Genomic DNA, 19,437 nt, shown 5'->3' on the forward strand with positions numbered 1-19,437 from the left:
ATAATTAGGAGTGGAATTGCTAGCTTATATATTAAGCATATATACTTAACTTACGAGAAACTGTCAGACTGTCAAGGTAAACGTCCCATTCTGATTCCCACCAGCAATTCACATCAATTTGCCTTCATACCAATAGCTCCCTATTAGTGTCAACAGATAGTATTTCCTACCATCCTGTTTCTTTTTTTTTAAATTTTATTGTGTGTGTGTATATATATAGACACACATAACATATACATATATATAAAAAACTGCAAAGTACCTCTTTAAAGTGTTGAAAAGAAAAGATGTCACTTTGAGGACTAAAGTGTGCCTGACCCTAGCCATAATATTTTCAATTGCCTCATATGCATGCAAAAGCCGGACAATGAATAAGGAAGACTAAAGAATTGATTCATTTGAATTATGGTGTTGGCGAAGAGTATTGAATATACCATGAACTGTCAGAAGAACAAACAAATCTGTCTTAGAAGAAAGAAGTGCAGCCAGAATGCTCCTTGGAAGCAAGATGGCAAGACTGGGTCACACATACCTTGGACATGTTAACAGGAGGGACCAATCCCTAGAAAAGGACATCATGCTTGTGTAAGATCAGCGAAAAAGAGGAAGACCCTCAACCAGATGGATTGACACAGTGGCTGTGACAACGGGCTCAAACATACCAAATGTTTTATTCTGGCAGTGTTTTGTTCTGTTGTACGTAGGGTTGCTGTGAGTCGAACCCAACTCAACAGCACGTGACAACAACATATATATGAAACAAAAAGTTCGGCATTTTAACCATTTTTAAGTGTATAACAACTCAGTGACATTAGTTTCATTCACCATATTGTGCTACCTTATGACTACGTTTTGCCGGGCTTCAGTCACTGCAGCTTCCGTGGGAATGAATCATTCCTACCTCCTATCCATTGGTTGTGGTGGAAATCAAATGAGAAAATGTAAGGGAAAAGGCTGGACAGTATTGAGAATTACTGATTGACTAACTTTTGAAATTCCTGTGTTTATTGGAGCTTGAGACTCATGAAGTATTTATTGTTAATTAATTCTAATACGTAATTGATTACTTCTCTTTCTCCCAGCACTTTAGAACCATAAATTTTTACCACCTAGAAATTTTCCTACAAGGCATCTTAAATATTCTTCCTTAACCTTTTAAGCTCAACCAATTCACCATGGCAGTTGATTTCTGTGAGAGATTTAACTGTTTCGGACTGTATTGTCTAGGACGTGCAGGTGGGGCCACGTTGTATATTTGGGAACTCTCAAAGTCACAGCCCTGCAGGCTTCTAAGAAGACAGAGCTGCAGGTTGCTTGTGAGAGTTCCACATGCTTCCAATGGATGGGAATTGTGTTTCTGTGCATTTTGGTATTTGGTATACCAGATTGGTGGCTTCCCAGATGTCTTTATTTTAATCAGCCTGAGCTACATCATCCACCCCCATCCAGGTCTTGATCATCTTAGTTGTTTGCATGTAGTCTTTGCCTTAAACCTCCCACCACACATACTCATTAGCTGGAAGACACATTATGCAGGGAGTCAGGAGGTATTAGACCTGCATGGAATAGTTCCATGCTTACTCCAGGAACATGGATCTCATTAGAAGCATCTCTAAATAAAATGCCAAGTACTAGCAACACATATTGTTGTTAGTTGCTGTTGAGTCAGCTCTGATTCACGGCAGCCCTGTGTACAACAGAACGCAACATTTCCTGGCCCTACACCATCTTCAGATCGTTGGTATGCTGGAACCCATTGCTGTGGCCACTGTGTGTTTTGAGTGCCTTCCAGCCTAGGGGGCTCGTCTTCTAGCACTGTATCCAACAATATTATATTGTGATCCATAGAGTGTTTATTGGCTAATTTTCAGAAGTAGGTTGCCAGGCCGTTCTTCGTAGCCTGCCTGTCTTATTCTGGAAGCTCCGCTGAAACCTGTCCACCATAGGTGACTCTGCTGATATTTGAAATTCTGGTGGCATAACTTCCAGCGTCACAGCAACACAAGCCACCACAGCACAACAGACAGATGACTAGTGGAGCAGCATGTATAAAAATCTTTTTAGGTTCACAGCGTGGAATTGTGGACCCAAACTGAGTGTACTCAAAATCCTTTGTCTTATCCTTTGTTTGACAAGCAATTAAAGGTGTTACAGAATACATTCATTTTCCACCTCTTTCTATTAACAGTTTTTCTGAGATATAATGTACATGTTATAAAGTTGTATCATTTTAGTGTACAATTCAGTGATTTCTAGTAAATTTATAGGGTTGTGCAACCATAACCACAATCCAGTTTTAGAACATTTCTCTCACCCCCTGAAGATTCCCTGTGCCCCTTTGCAGTCAGTCCTCGCTCCCATGCCCATTCCCAGGTAGTCACGAAGCTGCTTTCTGTCTCCGTAGAAAGCCTTTCCTGCACATTTCATGGAAGTGGAATCACATTGTATGTGATCTTTTGTCACTGGCTTCTTTCTCTCCTTGTGCTTTTGAGGTTTGTCTGTATTGCTACACATGTCAGTACTTTGTTTCTTTTTACTGGTGAATAGTAGTCTGTTGTTTGGAGCTATGTTTTGTTTCTTCATTCCCCAATTGATGGACATTTGCATTGTTTCTGATTTTTGACCATTATGAATAATACTGCTATGAATATTAGTGTATAAGCCTTTGTGTGGATACATTTTCATTTCTCTTAAGCAGATTCCTAGAAGTATAATTGTTAGATCTTATGGTAAAAAAAAAAAGTTTGTCTTTAATTTTTGAAGAAACTGCTGAAATGGACCACAACTACCACAACCGACTGTCGTGGCAGGGATTGCAATAAGGGGTCCCAGACAGAGTGGGAGAAAAATGTAGAACAAAATTAAAAAAAAAAAAAAAAAAGAATCGGGCTTGCTGGTCTGACAGAGACCAGAGAAACCCCAAGAGTATGACCCCCGGACACCGTTTTAACTCAGACCGAAGCCACTCCTGAGGTTTACCCTTCAGCCAAAGATTAGACAATAATAACACACATGATGGACGTGCGTCATAGTTCAATCATGTATACGAGACTAATGGGCACACCAGCCCAAAAGCAAAGACCAGAAGGCAGGAAGTGACAGGAAAACTGGACAAATGGAAACAGGGAACCTGGAGGGGAGAAAGGGAGAGTGTTGACACATCGTGGGTTGGCAACCAATGTCACAAAACAATTTATGCATTAACCGTTTAATGAGAAACTAATTTGCTCTGTAAACTTTCACCTAAATCACACACACACAAAAAAGAAACTGCCGAACTGTCTTTGAAAGTGACTGTACAGTTTTATGTGAGAACATTTGAGAGTGTTCCAATTTCTCCGCATCGTCACCAACGCTTGGTATTGCCCATCTTGTTGATTATAGCCTTTCTAGTTTTTTTTTAGTGGGTATGAAGTAGTCCCATTGTGATTTTAGTTTGCATTTCTTGAATGTCTAATGATGCTGAACTTTTTTTTTTTTTAATTGTGGTTTAGGTGAAAGTTTATGTAGCAAATTAGTTTCTCATTAAGCAGTTAATACACAAATTGTTTTGTGACATGGATTGCCAATCCCATAATGTGTCAACACTGTCCCCTTCTCCACCCAGTTACGTGTTTCCATTCATCCAGTTTTCCTGTCCCTTCCTGCCTTCTGGTCTTTGCTTTTGGGCTGGTGTGCCCGTTAGTCCTGTATACATGGTTGAATTATGAAGCACGTCCTTCATATGTGTTATTGTTGGCCCAACAGACCTGTCTAGTCTTTGGCTAAAGGGTGAACCCTAGGAGTGACTTCAGTCTGAGTTAAAAGGGTATCCAGAGGCCATATTCTTGGGATTTCTCCAGTTTCTGTCAGACCAGCAAGCCTGGTCTTTTTTTTTTTTTTTTTTTTAATTTGAATTTTGTTCTACATTTTTCTCCACTCTACCTGGGACCCTGTATTTTGATCCCTGCCAGAGCAGTCGATGGTGATAAATGGGCACCATCAAGTTGTTCTGGGCTCAATCTGGTGGAGGTTGTGATAGTTGTGGTCCATTAGTCCTTTGGACTAATCTTTTCCTTATGTCTTTGGTCTTCTTCATTCTCTTTTGCTCCAGCCAGGATGTGACCAGTAGATGTATCTTACTGTCCGCTTGCAGACTTTTAAGACCCCAGTCACTACTCATTACAATTGGATGTAGAACATTTTCTTTATAGACTATGTTATGCCAGTTGGGCCAGATGTCCCCCGAGATCATGGTTCCTGGCCCTCAGCCCAGTAGCTCTGTCTCTCAGGGCATTTGAATGTGTCTGTGAAGCTTCTCTGACTTTGCCCTGGTCGAGTTGTGCTGACTTCCCCAGTACTGTATACTGTCTTACCCTTTACCAGAGTTGGCGCTTATCTACTATCTAGTTACTGTTTTTCCCTCCCCACCCCTCCCTTCCCTGGTAACCATCAAAGATTGTTTTTTTCTGTGTGGAAACATTTTCATGTGTTTTTATAATAGTGGTCTTGTATAGTATTTGTTCTTTTGTGATTGACTTACTTCACTCAACATAATGCCCTCTGGATTCATTCGTGTTGTGAGATGTTTCATGGATTCATCATTGTTCTTTATTGTTGCGTAGTATTCCATTGTGTGTATGTACCATAATTTGTTTACCCATTCGTTTGTTGATGGGCACTTAGGTAGTTTCCATCTTTTTGCTCTTGTGAACAGTGCTGCAGTGAACATGGGCGTGCATATGTCTATTTGTGTGACGGCTCTTATTTTTCTAGGATATATGCCTAGGAGTGATGCTGAACATCTTTTCATGTGCTTATTAGGCATTTACATTTTTTTTCTTTGGTGAAATACCAATTCAGATCTTTTCTGCATTTTAAAATTGATTTGTGCATCATCTTATTATTGAGTGGTAGGCTCTTTATCTTCTGGATACAAGTTCTATATCAGATATATGATAGAACACATTGATTTTTATCTTGCTCACACTTGTACCAGAGATCATGGAAAGGGGAAGGGACAGTTAATAGTAGTAATAATTAATGTTTAATATTTGAGTATTTATTATGAGCTGTACCTGAGCTAAGTGCTTCACAAGGATTACTTAAGCCATTTTCTCATTTTTTAAAAGTTCTAGGACAGTTTCAAATCTTGTTCTTTAATTATCAGTATATAGAAGCAGAAAACAGTTGAATTTGGGAATTCTTAGATATATGCAAGTTACAACTGGTCTTTTAATATTATTACTACAAGGACTATATGTTAGTTAGGATAGACATATGGCTGTTACAACAGATCCAAAATACTAGCGGTTTAAGCTGGTAGATGTTTATATCCCTCTCCTCTAACAGGCTGATGTTAACAGTCCCTGATGGGTGTGGTGGCTGTGGATGGGTAAGGTCAGGCTCCTATTTGGTTACCCTGTCATCCTTAAGATCCAAAATGGCTACTTCAGCCATCAAATCCCCTTATAGACAGTGGGAAGCGGAAAGGGGGGAAGAGAGGCATACCCCTTCCTTTGAAACCCCTAACCCAGAAGTTGCATGCATCACTAACCTAGAAGTTGCATGCATAGCTTCTGTTCACACACCATTGGTTAGAACTTAGTCATGCCTAGCTACAAGAGAGGCTGGGAGAATTAGTCATTTTTTCTGGGGCAATATGTCCATGTAAGCCTTAGGGGTTAAGGCCTAAAACCTAGGGATTGAAGGTGGGAAAGGAGAACAGATATTGAGGGCCATTGTTGGGCTTGAAGGTTCCTGTAAATGGTTCTCATTCATTTTTCATCAAAGAAAGTCTAGTTGATATGCAATTGTTGACCTAAACCTTCTTGAGAAGTTAATTTTACAATTATTTTAGAATTACACCAGGATGTTCTTTATCTGAAATAGCCATAAATATGAATTATTGTTGCTTGTGTTGTTTTTGTGTCGTCGAATCGATTCCAATTCATAGGGACCATTTGGACAGAGTTGGGCTGCCCTGTAGGGTTTCCTAGACTGTAATCTTTATGGGAGCATTGCCAGGTCTCTTCTCCCACAGAGCTGCTGGCGGGTTTGAACTGCAGACCTTTCCAGCAGAGCTCTTAACCGTTGCGCCAGGGCTCCTTTATTGTTGCTTAGACCAAACCAAACCCATTGCTATCCAGTTGAATCTGACTCACAGTGACCCTATAGGACAAGGTAGAACGACCCCATAGGGCTTCCCAGGCTGTAAATCTTTACCGAAGCAGACTGTCTCATCTTTCTTCTGCGGAGCAGCTAGTGGGTTTGAACTGCCACCCTTTTGGTTAGCAGCGGAGTGCTTAACCACTTTGCCACCAGGGCTCCTCTTATTGTTGCTTAGGGAATGTGGAAATAACTCAGAGATTGAATTAGATTTTGGAGTTGCCGTGTATAGATCTTACATGCCAGCTGATAGGAAGGGTGGCAGACAAGAGGATAGCTTCTTCCAGGTTGACTTTGAAAGCAGTCCCTTTGTTTGTAGTTTTCTCTTCAAGTCCAGGGACCAGGGACCTGCCTCTCTCCTCTTGACATCACCATAATGCCACTTAAATGAGCAGTTTTGCCAGTGTTCACTACAGCAGTTCTTTTCTAGTTAACAATCGACTTTGACAGCAATGGGTTGGGTTCTGGGTTAATACGCCAGATCTGTTGCTTTAAGGAAGAAAAAATGAGGTACCGTTTCATTTGGAGGTGCTATTGTTTCTCTAAGAATAACAGTGATTTCTAACAAGTGTACGGAAGAAACCTTCGGGTTCCATTTGCCCTTTGTGTATGGGTAAAACCTTGACAACAAAACAAATTGATACTGAATGTTTTGAAGAAATAATCACTCAGGCTCCTTTAGTATTTCATTTTCATTTCTAGGTTTTCAAGCGTTGGTAACAATTAACAAGAAATTTGCTTTCTCGGTTACAGCTCTAGGCTGCTGAGAGGATCTGAATACTGAGGGAGCCTATATTTTTACAGCCCATTTCAACTGCCCCAGAGATAACTTGGGTAAACATGGGCTCCTCCACATACCTCCTAATCCCTGCTGGGTCTTACACTGTGGGGAGGTTCAGACAACTTGTTTTCTTTCCCTTCTAGCCTTTCTCTCTACATTCCCCTCCAGCTGCCTTCTCCACCCCGCCCCCTTCACCCCCAAATGTAATGTGATCTCCTAGGCCTGGTCTGCTGCTTTTGCAGATTCTTGTAGTCTTAGAGAAGGGGGGGGGGGGGCGGGGGGGGCGGGGATTAACTACTGCCTTACCGGTTTAAAGTTAACCAAACTTTAAAAGCCAGAAGTGATGCTGGTGTTTCAAAACTAAAGTCGTGCTTTTGAATAGTCCGTGCTTGTGCTTTTCTTTATCCATTGTTTCTTCTAGTGTGCTTAGTTTATCTTCTTATAAATCTTGTTACACTTCAGGGTAATAGTTTGAAGCCTTCAAGGTTTTTCAAAGTTGAGACACTACAATTTTTTATTTGTTTGTTTTGTAGCTGCCTTAATCATTATTCAATATTCAAATTAAAAACAAACAAGACTTTCAGTGATTAAAATGAAATTCTTTGGCATTTATTTCAAAAGTTAACCAAAGGGACAAAGATTTCACGAAAGCATGCAAAACCTCTTTAAATTGAATTCAAGCACTTAAAGCTTAATAAGAATATCTTAAACTTTTTGTTTAGTAATATTTCTGTTTAAAATTTAACTTTAAGGTACAGTGTTGTGACTGTATATAAGAATTCAGGGTGTAGTTGTCTGATTTCACTAGCAGCAAAATTAAGATTTGAGAGCTGTCATTTGCAACAAATTTTAAGTAAATTTTCAGCCTGGTATCCTAAATCTTGCCTGTGAGTCAGAATCGCCTCTATGACAGTGGGTTTGGTTTGATTTTTTAGTATGTGTCATGTAATGGAAAATAATCTTACCAGGGAGTTTGGAGATCCTGGGTTCTTCTTCTGGCTCTGCTGCTAACTTGCTGTGTGAACTTGTACAAATTATTTAACCTGTCAGTTATCTGGAAACCCTGGTTGTGTGGTGGTTAAGTGCTACAGCTGCTAACCAAAAGGTTGGTAGTTCAAATCCACCAGGTGCTCCTTGGAAACCCTGTGGGGCAGTTCTACTCTGTCCTGTAGGGTTACTATGAGTCAGAATAGAATCAACGGCAATGGGTTTGTTTGTTTTTTTTGGTCAGTTATCTCATCTGTAAAATGGGCGAAATAGATCTTGATTAAAAATGATTAAAGTTAGAAAACCTGCATTTGTCTTTTTTTCTACCCCAGACCCCACTGAAATGACAATAAAAAGATTTTTTTTGGTGTAAATGCATAAGGGCAATACCACCCAAAAAACCCACTGCCGTTGAGTCGATTCGGACTCCTAGCGACCCTTAAGGACAGAGTAGAACTGCCCCATAGAGTTTCCAAGGAGCACCTGGCAGATTCGAATTGCCGACCTCTTGGTTAGCAGCCGTAGCACTTCACCACGCCACCAGGGTTTCCGAAAGGGCAACAAGAACCCCCAAAAAACCCAGTGCCATCGAGGCAATTCCAACTCATAGCGACCCTATAGGACCCAGAAGGAGAAAATAGTGCATAAGAAAGTTCAACACATTTTTAGAAAATGGAAAACAATCGAAAGAGCTTAGCAGAATTGAGGAAGCTAAAGCCTAACCTCTTCTGAGAGAGAGATTGATTAGAAGTGAGTTAATTTGTTCCTGCGAACCTTGGAAAAGCTCAAACTAGAGACATCAGTAAGCGGGGAGTGAGGCCTGTAGCTGAAAACAGGGAGAGCAATTGAAAGTGATTAGATTCCTCAACCCCCTCCCCAACCCTATGTCTCTTTCCTACCTGCAGGAGACTAGAGCTATTACATTGAGAAATTGGACACTAAAGGCTTTGGACTCAGGCATTACCCTGCCTGGGACTGGGTAAGGCATTGGGCTAACAACAGTGGGATAGGCAAGAGTGGAATAAAAAAAAAAAAAAGCCTGTATACTGAATAGTCGGATTCCTAACCCTCTTCTAATGCCTGTTAGCCAGGACCCTAACAGAGGAGTTGGGAAAATTCTCTTATGTGGGTGGGGAGGGGGTGGGGTTGGGGGGGAAGAGATTGAACAGCCCTGGAGAAAAGCCTTACATATACTAACATTTGGGGATTCTCTTGTTGAAAAATGAGCTCAGCACTTCTTTTCATTGAAATCCACCAGTTATGCCCCTTCTATTTGGGTATGCCCCTTCTATGAATACAGAGCTTCCAGTTAACTTTTTAGTGCTTCACTCATATATTTATTTAATGGACAGCCAAATTTCTCTAGATATTAAAGAATAGTTTCTAACATGAAAGGTAAAGGATAAAAGAAATAAACAGAAAACAGGAACTTGGTGGAAATAAAGACAATGTAGGAAACAAGAGTTCAAAAAACTAATGTTTGCTTTCCTCAGATAAAGCTATTGCAACCATCAAACAACAGAATGCTATTAAGAACAATAACAATCAGAATAAGAGTGAGCTCCTTAGTATTGAAAACATTGTTGCCAAAATTTAAAATTCAACAGAAGACTTGGAAAACAGTCTGTCTCAGAAAGCAAAAACATAAAGACAAAGAAGTAGACAGTAAGAGAGAAAAGTTAAGGAAATTAGACACTCAATCCAAGGACTTCAGTATCTATCTGGTAAGAATTCCAGAGAAGTTCCTGGATGGTGCAAACAGTTCATAGGGCTGCTAACCAAGAAATGTTGGAGGTTCAAAAGGCCTCGCTATCTACTTCCAAAACATCAGCCATTGAAAACCTATGGAACACAGTTCTACTCTGACACACATGAGGTCACCAAGAGTCCCAGTCAACTTGACAGGAACTGGTTACTGCTTTTATGAATTCCGGAAAGAAAAAACTGGGGGAAAAAAAATGGAGGAAAGGAAGCTAGCAGATAAAGTTTAAGGAAAAAAATCAGAGTTTACTGAAGTGAGTGTTTTCCAGGGCTAAATGACTTAAATCTCTGGATTCAATGGGCCCTCTGAGTCCCTGGCATAATATATCTAAAAAGACTTATACCAAGCCATATCATTGTGAAATTTAAGAATACCAGGAATATTAGAAGATTCTGGTAGATTCCAGAGAGAAAAGCAAGTTATTGTGTAAAGGATCAAGAATCGGAATGGAATTGCATTTCTAAACAAAAATACTGGAAATAGAAGATAGTGGAGAAGTCACTTCAAAATTCAAGTGGGGAAAATTATTTTCAACCTAGAATTCTATACCCAGCCAAACTGTCAAGATATAAGGAAGACATTTTTTAGATATCCACCTTCCTCCTTCTCGCTGCCTCCCAAGGAAGTTACTTATTTATTCTCCAGTAAAATGAGAATAAATCAATAAATGGAAGTGAGACTATTTAAAGTGTGTTTGAAAAAATATTGTTTGATAGATCTTTGAAGTATTTGGGGAAAAATAGTAGTAAGTACATAGAAGACTAATCAAATGAAAAAAAAAATAGGCAGTTAATATCTCCAGGATAAACAAAGTTTTGTAATAAAGAAAACATTCGTAGTGTATTGTTGGCCCAGCAGTGAACAATATTTACATGGTTATAGTTGTGTAAACTCTGACTCTACTTAACCAAAAATTGTGATGTTACTGTTTTGGAGGTTGGGAATGGAGATAGTATAATAAACCAAAAAAAAAAAAACAGACCCACTGCCATCGATTTGATTCCGATACTACCAAAAAATTAATAGATAATGTGTAAAGTTGATGAATCCAGAAACAGCAATCTGAGCATATTCTTCAGAAATCTGAAGGAGGCTACCTCTGAGAAAACAGTCTGGGAATGGAGTCAGGGAACTGTTGTTTTTTATTATATAAGACTTTTAGTATCATTTGATTTTTAACCATTAAACATTTGATAAAAAATAAAATGTGCATAATAATACCAGTTCCTTTCTAGAGAAAAAATTTTTCAACAGTTATGTTTAGACTTGTTAATTATAAAAATATAGTAGAGTCTTACTATAATGAGATTTTCTGGAAAGTAAAAGGCAGCTCAGATTCTAGATTGTGGATCTAAGGCAGTTCAGATTTGGGCCCCAACTGAGAATTATAGCCTTGGAAATACTAAGGGGACTAACAAAGAATCAGTATGGTCTGAAAGACAGTTGTATATGCATTCTGCACACTAAGTACTGGGCCTGAAATAGGCTCCCATTAAAGATATGGGGGTGTGGAGTTTGGGTTTTGCTACAGAGCTGTGGTTGCAGAACCTTGGCTTTAGGATTAAAGGTAGGACTCTCTGCGACATTGGAACCTCGGTTGCTACTCCTTCCCCATAGCTAGTGTTTCTTTCCCTTAATCAAATAATTTCCTTGTCCCTTGGAAAACCTCCAGATTCTGCTTTCACTCCCTCAGACTGTGCTTTCTGGAATCATTTTCACGTATCACATTTGTTAATTTTAGCTCTTGACTTAGTTCCAATAAGACTTAGTCAGGAACACAGACCATCACCTGATATAGTAATAGTCCTCTTTTGGAAATAACAATAGCTACCTTTTTTTTTGAGTACCTACTATGCACAGGACATTTTCCATACATTATTTCTAATCTTCCTAACCCGGTGAGATAGCTACTCTTATGACCACCGCCCATTTGCGGAAGAAAAAGTTGAGGCTCTGAGAGGTAAAGTCACTTGCTTAAGTCACCACGGTGAATGGCAAATCTGAGACTCAGAACTAGGCTGTGTGGTGTCACGGCCCATGCAGCCGCCACTGTGTTGCCTCTCCCGATGCCTGGTCTGCCCAGGCCAGATTCATCAGACCTTTGTGACCCGTAAGCGGGGCTATCTGACTGAATAATTAAGATAACTTAAAGGGATGCATATGCGTCCTTATACAGTGGCAAAAATGGATATGATTGACAAGGTCTTCTTTTAAGCTGTAACCTTATCTTTAGTTAGACACACACTGTACCCACAGAGCTAGAGAACTGGGCAAGTTCGCACTGAACAGTGTTTGCAGAATCAGATGAAGTGGATTTTGTTGGGATGTGCATGTGAAATAGCATGCACTTACCTGAAGACCTTTGCTCTTTCCCTGTAAAGTTACTGGCTGAGCCGGAAACAGTGAAGAAGTCAGTCAGCCTTAGGGTCATCTGAAGGGGGCGGGGGGAGGGCCCCAAACCAGGCCTCGTGTCACACTCATCCACCTCCCTTTCCATACCCACCCCCTACTCCCTTATCCTGCTGCTTTGTGGTGGTACTCAGGATCCTGCATCTTTCCCTTGACCCACTTCTATTGTGGGCCCCTGCTCTATTTTTTTTTTTAATTGACCTGAATGACAAACTTTAAAAAAATTCAGTCTTTATCCTGAAATCTTCAGAGAAGAGTTCTCTTTTGATAACTTCTTCAACGGTCACACATTTCAAATTCAGAAATTTCATTCAAATGAATAAGTTTTAGAAATATCCATTCCTATTTGTCCTATTCCAAGTGAAAAGAAGAACCAATTCTCTTTCCTCATCCAAAACAGTGGTTTTCAAACTGAAGTATGCACACAGATCATCTGGGGAGCTTGTTAAAATGCTGATCCCTGGGCCCCATTCCAGATATTCTAATTCTGTAGGCCTAGAATGGAAACCAAGAATCACAGGTGATTCTAAGTAGGTTGTCCATGGATCGTGCTTTTAGAAACACTGCTGAGATACCTTAATATAATTAAGAAGCTTTATTGTTTATTCTTTCTTGCAATGTTGATGGTGCAGTGCTTAAGAGCACAGCTGCTGACCAAGAGGTCTGCAGTTTGAATCCACCAGCTGCTCCTTGGAAACTCTGTGGGGCAGTTCTACTCTGTCCTCTAGGGTCACCATGAGTTGGAATCGACAGCAACGGGTTGTTTTTCTATTTTTTCTTAATATTCGTAATATATTTTAAAATACTCTTACGTAGCTTTAATCCCTTGAATTATTTTGTTTTAAAAACATTTTCCAACATTTAATGATTTTTATTCCATCCTCTAGTATTGCTCATATTATCCACCATTCACTTCAGTTGGAAATTATGTGACATTTTGGAAAGTTCAAGAGTTTGTGGACCTCCTAGCTCACTCCTCAGTTTCCTTACCTGAGAAATGGAAATACACTACACAAAACTCATAGGACTGTTGTGAGGCTTAAGAGTGTCTGGCACATACTAGGAACACATTAAACGACAGTTCCTTTTCCAAACTGAATGAGCTCAGGATCTTTTTTCTTTTTAAGTTAATGGCTTTTAGGTTTTAGGTTGATAAGAGGAAATCTTTGTTGGGTCCTTTCTTCACTCTCCTAAGATGATTTCAGCTCTCCTTCATTTGCTTGTTACAGAATGCTTTTTGTTTGGTGTAAGTTTCAAAACACAACAGGTTGGCTCTGGAAATCATGACTAGCCCAGGTTTGATATGGTAGTGTACAGTTTGCTGATATTTTGAATATTCATTGCCACTACTTCTGAGTGTTTTGCTAAACCTTGTTAATGCGTGGTTTTATAACTAAATTTTAAAAGATTTGGACACAGTGTATAAGCATTACACATTTTAAGGGGATATGAAGGTCATTTCATTTTAGACTCAAGAGCAGAATATTAGTAACAGTTATCAGCTTTTTAAAATAAGATTATATTCCAATAAAAAGTGCAGTACCTGCAGATAAATATCTTGTCCTATATTAACTGAAAATATTCAAAGATATGGTTAAAATGCCAACAAATGCCTATTAATGTGCAGTTATTGGCATTAAGCTGCCAGTTTGAATGGAGCCCTTTAAATCTGAAACACTGTATAATAGCAGAGGATATATTTTTTAGCTCCTGTTGGTCACCTTTTTGAATTTTATTTTTGGCATTACTCTTGGAGTTCAAAACAACACAAAACAAGTCAGTCAGTACACATTACGCACAAGCTGTCCAGCAGAATGAGAGTCTCCCAGAATGCAGAAAGCATTCACAGTCACACTTGTCACCTGGTAGTTTTGTAGCCCTATGTTTCAGGGTGATGGGAACTGTGTACTTCTCTGACCTGGTACCACAACATGTGACCTACTCACTCTAACAGTAGATCCATTAGTTGAAGTAAACATACATTTTGTATATTGATCAGAATTTGGCAGGACACTTCTAAAAGTTTAATGACACCGTGGCTGAGAGTCTTGAATTTTTGTGCGCTATTTTTTGGCAAACTTAAATGAAGATCTTGTTACTTAGCCATTCCTGGTGTACTGAAGATACTCAGGTTTTTGTCATTGCAGGATAGGCTGGAAAGTATAACAAGCGAATCCTACTTGGTTTCTGGGGCTGATCCCAGTAGTCAGGGTCTCTTAACCAAGATCCGCTCTGAAACATCCGGCCAGTTGCTGTTGAGTCGGTTCTGGCTCGTGGCAACTCCACGTGTGTCAGAGTAAAACTGTGCTCCATAGGGTTTTCAGTGGCTGATTTTTCAGAAGTAGATCATCAGGCCTTTCTTCCCAGGCACCTCTAGGTGGACTTGAACTTCAACCTTTTGGGTAGCAGCCGAGCACATTAACAGTTTGCACCACCCAGGGACTCAAAACATATGACAATCTCAGTTATTTGACCAAAGATACAGATATACATCTCCAAAGCTTCAGTTTACTTGAAATTTAGTCTTGGTGGGAAAACCAAAACCCATTGCTGTCAAGTCGATTCCAACTCATAGCAGCCCTATAGGACAGAGTAGAACTGTCCCATAGTGTTCCCAAGGAGCGCCTGGTAGATTTAAACTGCTGATCTTTTGGTTAGCAGCCATAGCTCTTAACCACTATACCACCAGGGTGAGGAGTCAGCATAATCCACTGGTCAGGAGCCTGATAGATCAGGGTTTGAGTCTTGCTCTGTCTGTTTACAGCTGTAGGACCTTGGGCAAGGTGCTTGACCTCCTTGAGCTTCAGTTTTCTTCCTGAAGAATTGGGATAATTATTTTCCTCACAGGATTGTTGTGAAAGTGTGATGCAGCAATGAAAGTAACATGCTTAAAACAAATCTCTGGCACATAGTAAGATCTCAATACATGTTAGGTTTTATTATTTATATGCTATAAGATGGACTAAATTAATTTTTCTCCCTGTTGTATTTGACATGATTTAATAAACTTTTCTTATTGTTACTGGAACTTACCTGATTTTATTTAATTATTTGGTATGATTGGGTTCCCTATTGTTTTCTACTGATCTAGATTACTGGTTTTGTGCCAGTAATACATTGTTTTGATTATTGTTATTTTATCGTATTTTATAATGTTTATGATTAGCCCTACCCAGAGTTATAAAAGATTTGAGCCCAACACCACAATGAAATGGATTTTAAACAATGGTACCGAATGACAGTCACCAAAGGGCTGGAAAACATTCTCTGTTGAAGAAAATGAGGCAAAGAAGGAATGCACTTCTTGCCTCTGATGAATTCTCATTGTGGAGACAAAATTTCTGTCCCATATAATCGGAAATTATGTTGGAATTTGAACTCACAACTCTTCTGTTACCAGCCCTCTCCAAGTCTGCATATCTGTGTAGTTGTTCTGTGGGTCCAAGTTTGATTATTCATTCCTCAGACACCCATTGAGTAGGCCTTAATCACAGTAAGCTCAGTGAATATAAATGAGAGCAGTAGAGGTAATTCCAGAGGAATTTGCATTATTCACCGGCATTCTTGGGATATACAATATAGGGTTTGCCTAGGCACAGAGCGTGGTGCAACTTGACCTTATGTGGGGCAGGTTGGGGAAATCTTGTGTCACAACGGGGATGTAAGATGTTTCAAACTTGGAAACGGGAAAGCATGTGCTCCCTGAGGGCAACAGCATTTCTCACAGGCTGAGTAACTCCACGTCTTTCTCTGGGTGTTACGATTGTTTTACCAACGTTGGAAACACCTCAATGCTGGGCTTGCACCCCTCCCCTCCCTGCTAAAATAGGATTTGTCTGTCGAATTGTTGTTGAAAGCGGTACTGTTTTAGGGATGGGTTTTGCCTCTTGAAAACGTAGAAGCGAACCTTCGTCCGCACTCCCTGTCTCAGTTTTCAGTCTGTCCTAGACTCCGACCGGCTGCGCTTCGGGAGGGAGCGCGAGGAGGGCGGCCCGGCCAGGAGAGGGTTAAGGGCCGGGGGCGGGCCTTCCGCGCGCCGGAGCTTCAGGGCCCTTTGTTGGCCGCGTCCCGGAGTGGAGACGGGACGGGCGCGATGGCCGAGTCCGGGCGCGGTCACCCGCGGTGAGCGCAGAGCACAGCGGGGCTCGGGGCGAAGAGCGCCATCGGGGAGCGGGGCGGCACCGGCCCGAGTCGGGTCCTGCCCGACGCCCGCGGAGGTGGGGAGAGGGGGCGCCAGACCCGGACGCCGCCAGACGGCGACTCCGTCCGCACACGAAGATGTTGGAGATTTGCTTGAAGTTGGTAGGCTGTAAATCAAAAAAAGGCCTCTCCTCGTCCTCCAGTTGTTACTTGGAAGGTAAGTTCAGGCCCAGGCACTTCGGAGTAAATTCTGAAGGAAGGCCTGCCCTGCGCGGCAAGCGTCTGGGACTCTGCTTAGGCCTCGCTCTTTCGCTTGCGCGCGCGCGCGCTCTCCCCCTCTCTCGCTTTCTTTCTCTTTCTTTCCCTCGAAAGTCCCTGGGCGCTGCTGGCTGAACGGAGAGAGTGCGTGCTGCAGCCCACGATCTCTAGCTGCTGCGTTGACGTTGTGCTGGAGGTGTCAGGGAGCCGCTAAGAGCGGGCTTCCCGGAGATAGTTTGAGAAAGCGAACTTCACAGACCATTAATGTTCTTGTTACTCCACGTGTGTAATTTCTGCTGTTAATTGGGAATTAGGTGTCAAAAAGGTCGATCTGCGTTTGGAAAACATATGATTTTCATTAAGTATCGTGTACAAAGAGAACATGGCCCTACCATTTATGGATACAGAGTTTCAAGTGATCTTCCACCACCACCCCCACCCACCCAACCAGACTACTCAATCTTATCTACAGACCATGAATAGGTCTTAGGAATTTTCTCTCTTTTGGGGGGGAGGAAGAGAAATTTCACAAAATTTAAGAAGGTATTTCCAGTGAGTCCAGTAGAGTACTTGGGAAAAAACCCTCATGTTAGGTTCCTTCTATAAAACTTAGAACCAGGAGCATTTTGCCTTTCCCTCCTTCCACCCTACTCTCCCTTTCTTCTCTAATCCCATTTATTTCTTTTCCCTTTTTTTTTTTTTAATTACCCATTCTAATAAGATGACACTGGAAAAGTGAATTGAGAATGATGAATGGTCGTCATGTTTGTAGCTTCAAGATGTATATGAAATTACTTGATTTGGGCACTGGCCATCCTCGGACTATTGTCTTCAGCAGAAAGGCTAATTGTACTTCAGAGATATAATCATGCTTGGATTTCTTTGTCATTTAGGAGTTAAAATAGGAAAAGAAATGTAAACGAATGAGTAGGATTTCTGCTATAGTGCCATGAATGAAGTTCTAATGTTTTTCTGTTTCGAAATGAAATAGAAATAAACGGAAGCCTTGTTAATTTTCTAATCTACTTTCCTTTGCCACTTTTTGAGTTGAGGGGCTGCCTGGAGTCGCATATGCAGCTCAGACCATAAATGCCAGTGATATAGATGAAACCTGTTTGCTCTTCTTGCCACAAGACCTCTACCTCCTTCTCTCCTCTCCTCTCTGGAATTTTAAGGACTTTTTTTTTCCAGTGCCTCAGAGATCTTTCTAGATGGAGTGGGCTCATAGAAGTTGAGCATTTGGAGGGAAGAGATGGCTTATTTGTCTCTGAAAGTTGGTGGTTGAGAGCCAAAATCTTCTTAAGTTAATACGTTGCTTATTTTCCAAGTTGCTCAAAATTTTGAACACATTTTCATTTACATCTGTAACCAGTTAGTGTTAGCCATTATCATCTCCATTTTGCAGATGGATGCCTAAGGCGGAGTTGATGAATGGACTTTTATAACTGCAGAACTGGAGAAAAGTTTAGGTCACAGCTTGGCTGCGACACTGTTTTGTTTTCCAGGGGGTATATTGGAGATTTAGGGCATACCTGATTGGTTTAATTACTATTTTGGGAAAAAAAAAAAATTAATCTAAAGGGTCTTACTCCAGCAACCTGGTGTCTTAAAATGAATTGTTTATGCTTAAATCTTCAAAAAAAAAAAAAAATCCAGTACAGCATATTCCCTTGGGTTAAGGCTTTAGAAAAGTATCACTATTAAGAGTTCTTTCTTGTTATAAGTTTTCCTTATTTCACTGTTACATTTAATCAGAAGATATAAATGGAATTATTGTTTCATAGCTGAGAGAATTTAACAAACCTCAGTGGTCGTTTCTTAAGGTCTGGAAGTGCTTCTGATCTCTACGGAAAAACAATCGCCAACATCTGGATAAGTAATCCAGCCTTCCATTTTCATTGCCGTCCTAAATTAATCAATCAACATTAATTGACAACTGTTTGGAGCCCAGGCATCCCAGGTCATAGAGAGTTAAATATTGTCAAGTTTACCCTTGTTCTGTTGAAGAAGGTTTAGCTATCAATCCAGTTTGATCAAGCATGCTACCTGCTACCAGGCCTAGCTGTCAAAACAACAATAGTATAAACATAACAATGTTTTTTTAAAATAATATTTTGTTGTGTTTTAGGTGAAAGTTTACACAGCAAATTAGGTTCCCCTTTAATAATTTTTATACAAATTGTTCCATGCCATTGGCTGCAATTTTTACACTGTGTCAGCATTCTCATTATTTCTATTCTTGTTTGCTCTGTTTCCATTGATTTAGCTTCCCTTCCCCTCCATACCCTCTCATCTTTGCTTTTGAGTAAATGTTGGCCATTTGGTCTCACAGAGTTAATTGTTTAAGGAGGGAGCACATTACTCACGGGTGATACTGTTCATTTTATAGGCCAATCTATTATTTGGCTGAGAGGTGACCTGCAGAAAAAGCCTCAGTTCTAAGTTCAAAGGTTATCATAGGGCAATAAGTCTTGGGGGGTTCCTCTTATCTCTATTAGTCCAATAGGTTTGGCCTTTTTTTTTTTTAGGAATTTGAATTTTGTTCTACATTTTTCTCACGTTCTGTCCAGGACCTTCTCTATGTCCCTAGTCAAAACAGTCAGTAGTGGGAACCGGGCACCATCTAGTTCTTCTTGTCTCAGGTTAACAGAGGCTGTAGTGGGCTGTTAGTCCCATGGACTAGTTTCTTCTTTGAGCCTTTGATTGCTTTCATTCTCTTTTGCTCTATACGAGTAGAAACAATAGTTGTATTTTACATGGCCTCTAAAGCTTTTAAAACCCCAGACACTACTCATCAAACTAGGATGTAGAAACATTATCTTTGTGAATTATGTTGTGCCAGTTGATTAAGTTGTCCCTGGATACTGTGGCCCCAAGCCTTTTAACCCAGTAAACCAATCCCTCAAGCTGTTTGGATATGTCCAGGAAGCCTCCATAACTGTGACAATGTTAT

General features: G+C 40.5%; 1 protein-coding gene across 4 annotated transcripts in view; it reads left to right on the forward strand.

Moving 5' to 3' along the window:
* ABL1 (ABL proto-oncogene 1, non-receptor tyrosine kinase) overlaps positions 1–19,437 on the forward strand; it is a 195,798-nt gene that overhangs the window by 123,109 nt on the left and 53,252 nt on the right. Inside the window, exon 1 of one of the 4 annotated variants that reach the window (XM_049896983.1) lies at positions 15,213–16,443. The exons of the other annotated variants lie outside the window; for them this stretch is intronic. Within the exon in view, the coding sequence (XP_049752940.1) occupies positions 16,365–16,443 (79 nt within the window). The 5' untranslated portion in view covers positions 15,213–16,364. Of the gene's footprint in view, positions 1–15,212; positions 16,444–19,437 lie in introns of those variants that run through there. 4 annotated transcript variants of the gene reach the window in all.

This window comes from Elephas maximus, chromosome 9, assembly GCF_024166365.1.
Source record: "Elephas maximus indicus isolate mEleMax1 chromosome 9, mEleMax1 primary haplotype, whole genome shotgun sequence".
Classification (NCBI taxonomy): Eukaryota; Metazoa; Chordata; class Mammalia; order Proboscidea; family Elephantidae; genus Elephas; species Elephas maximus.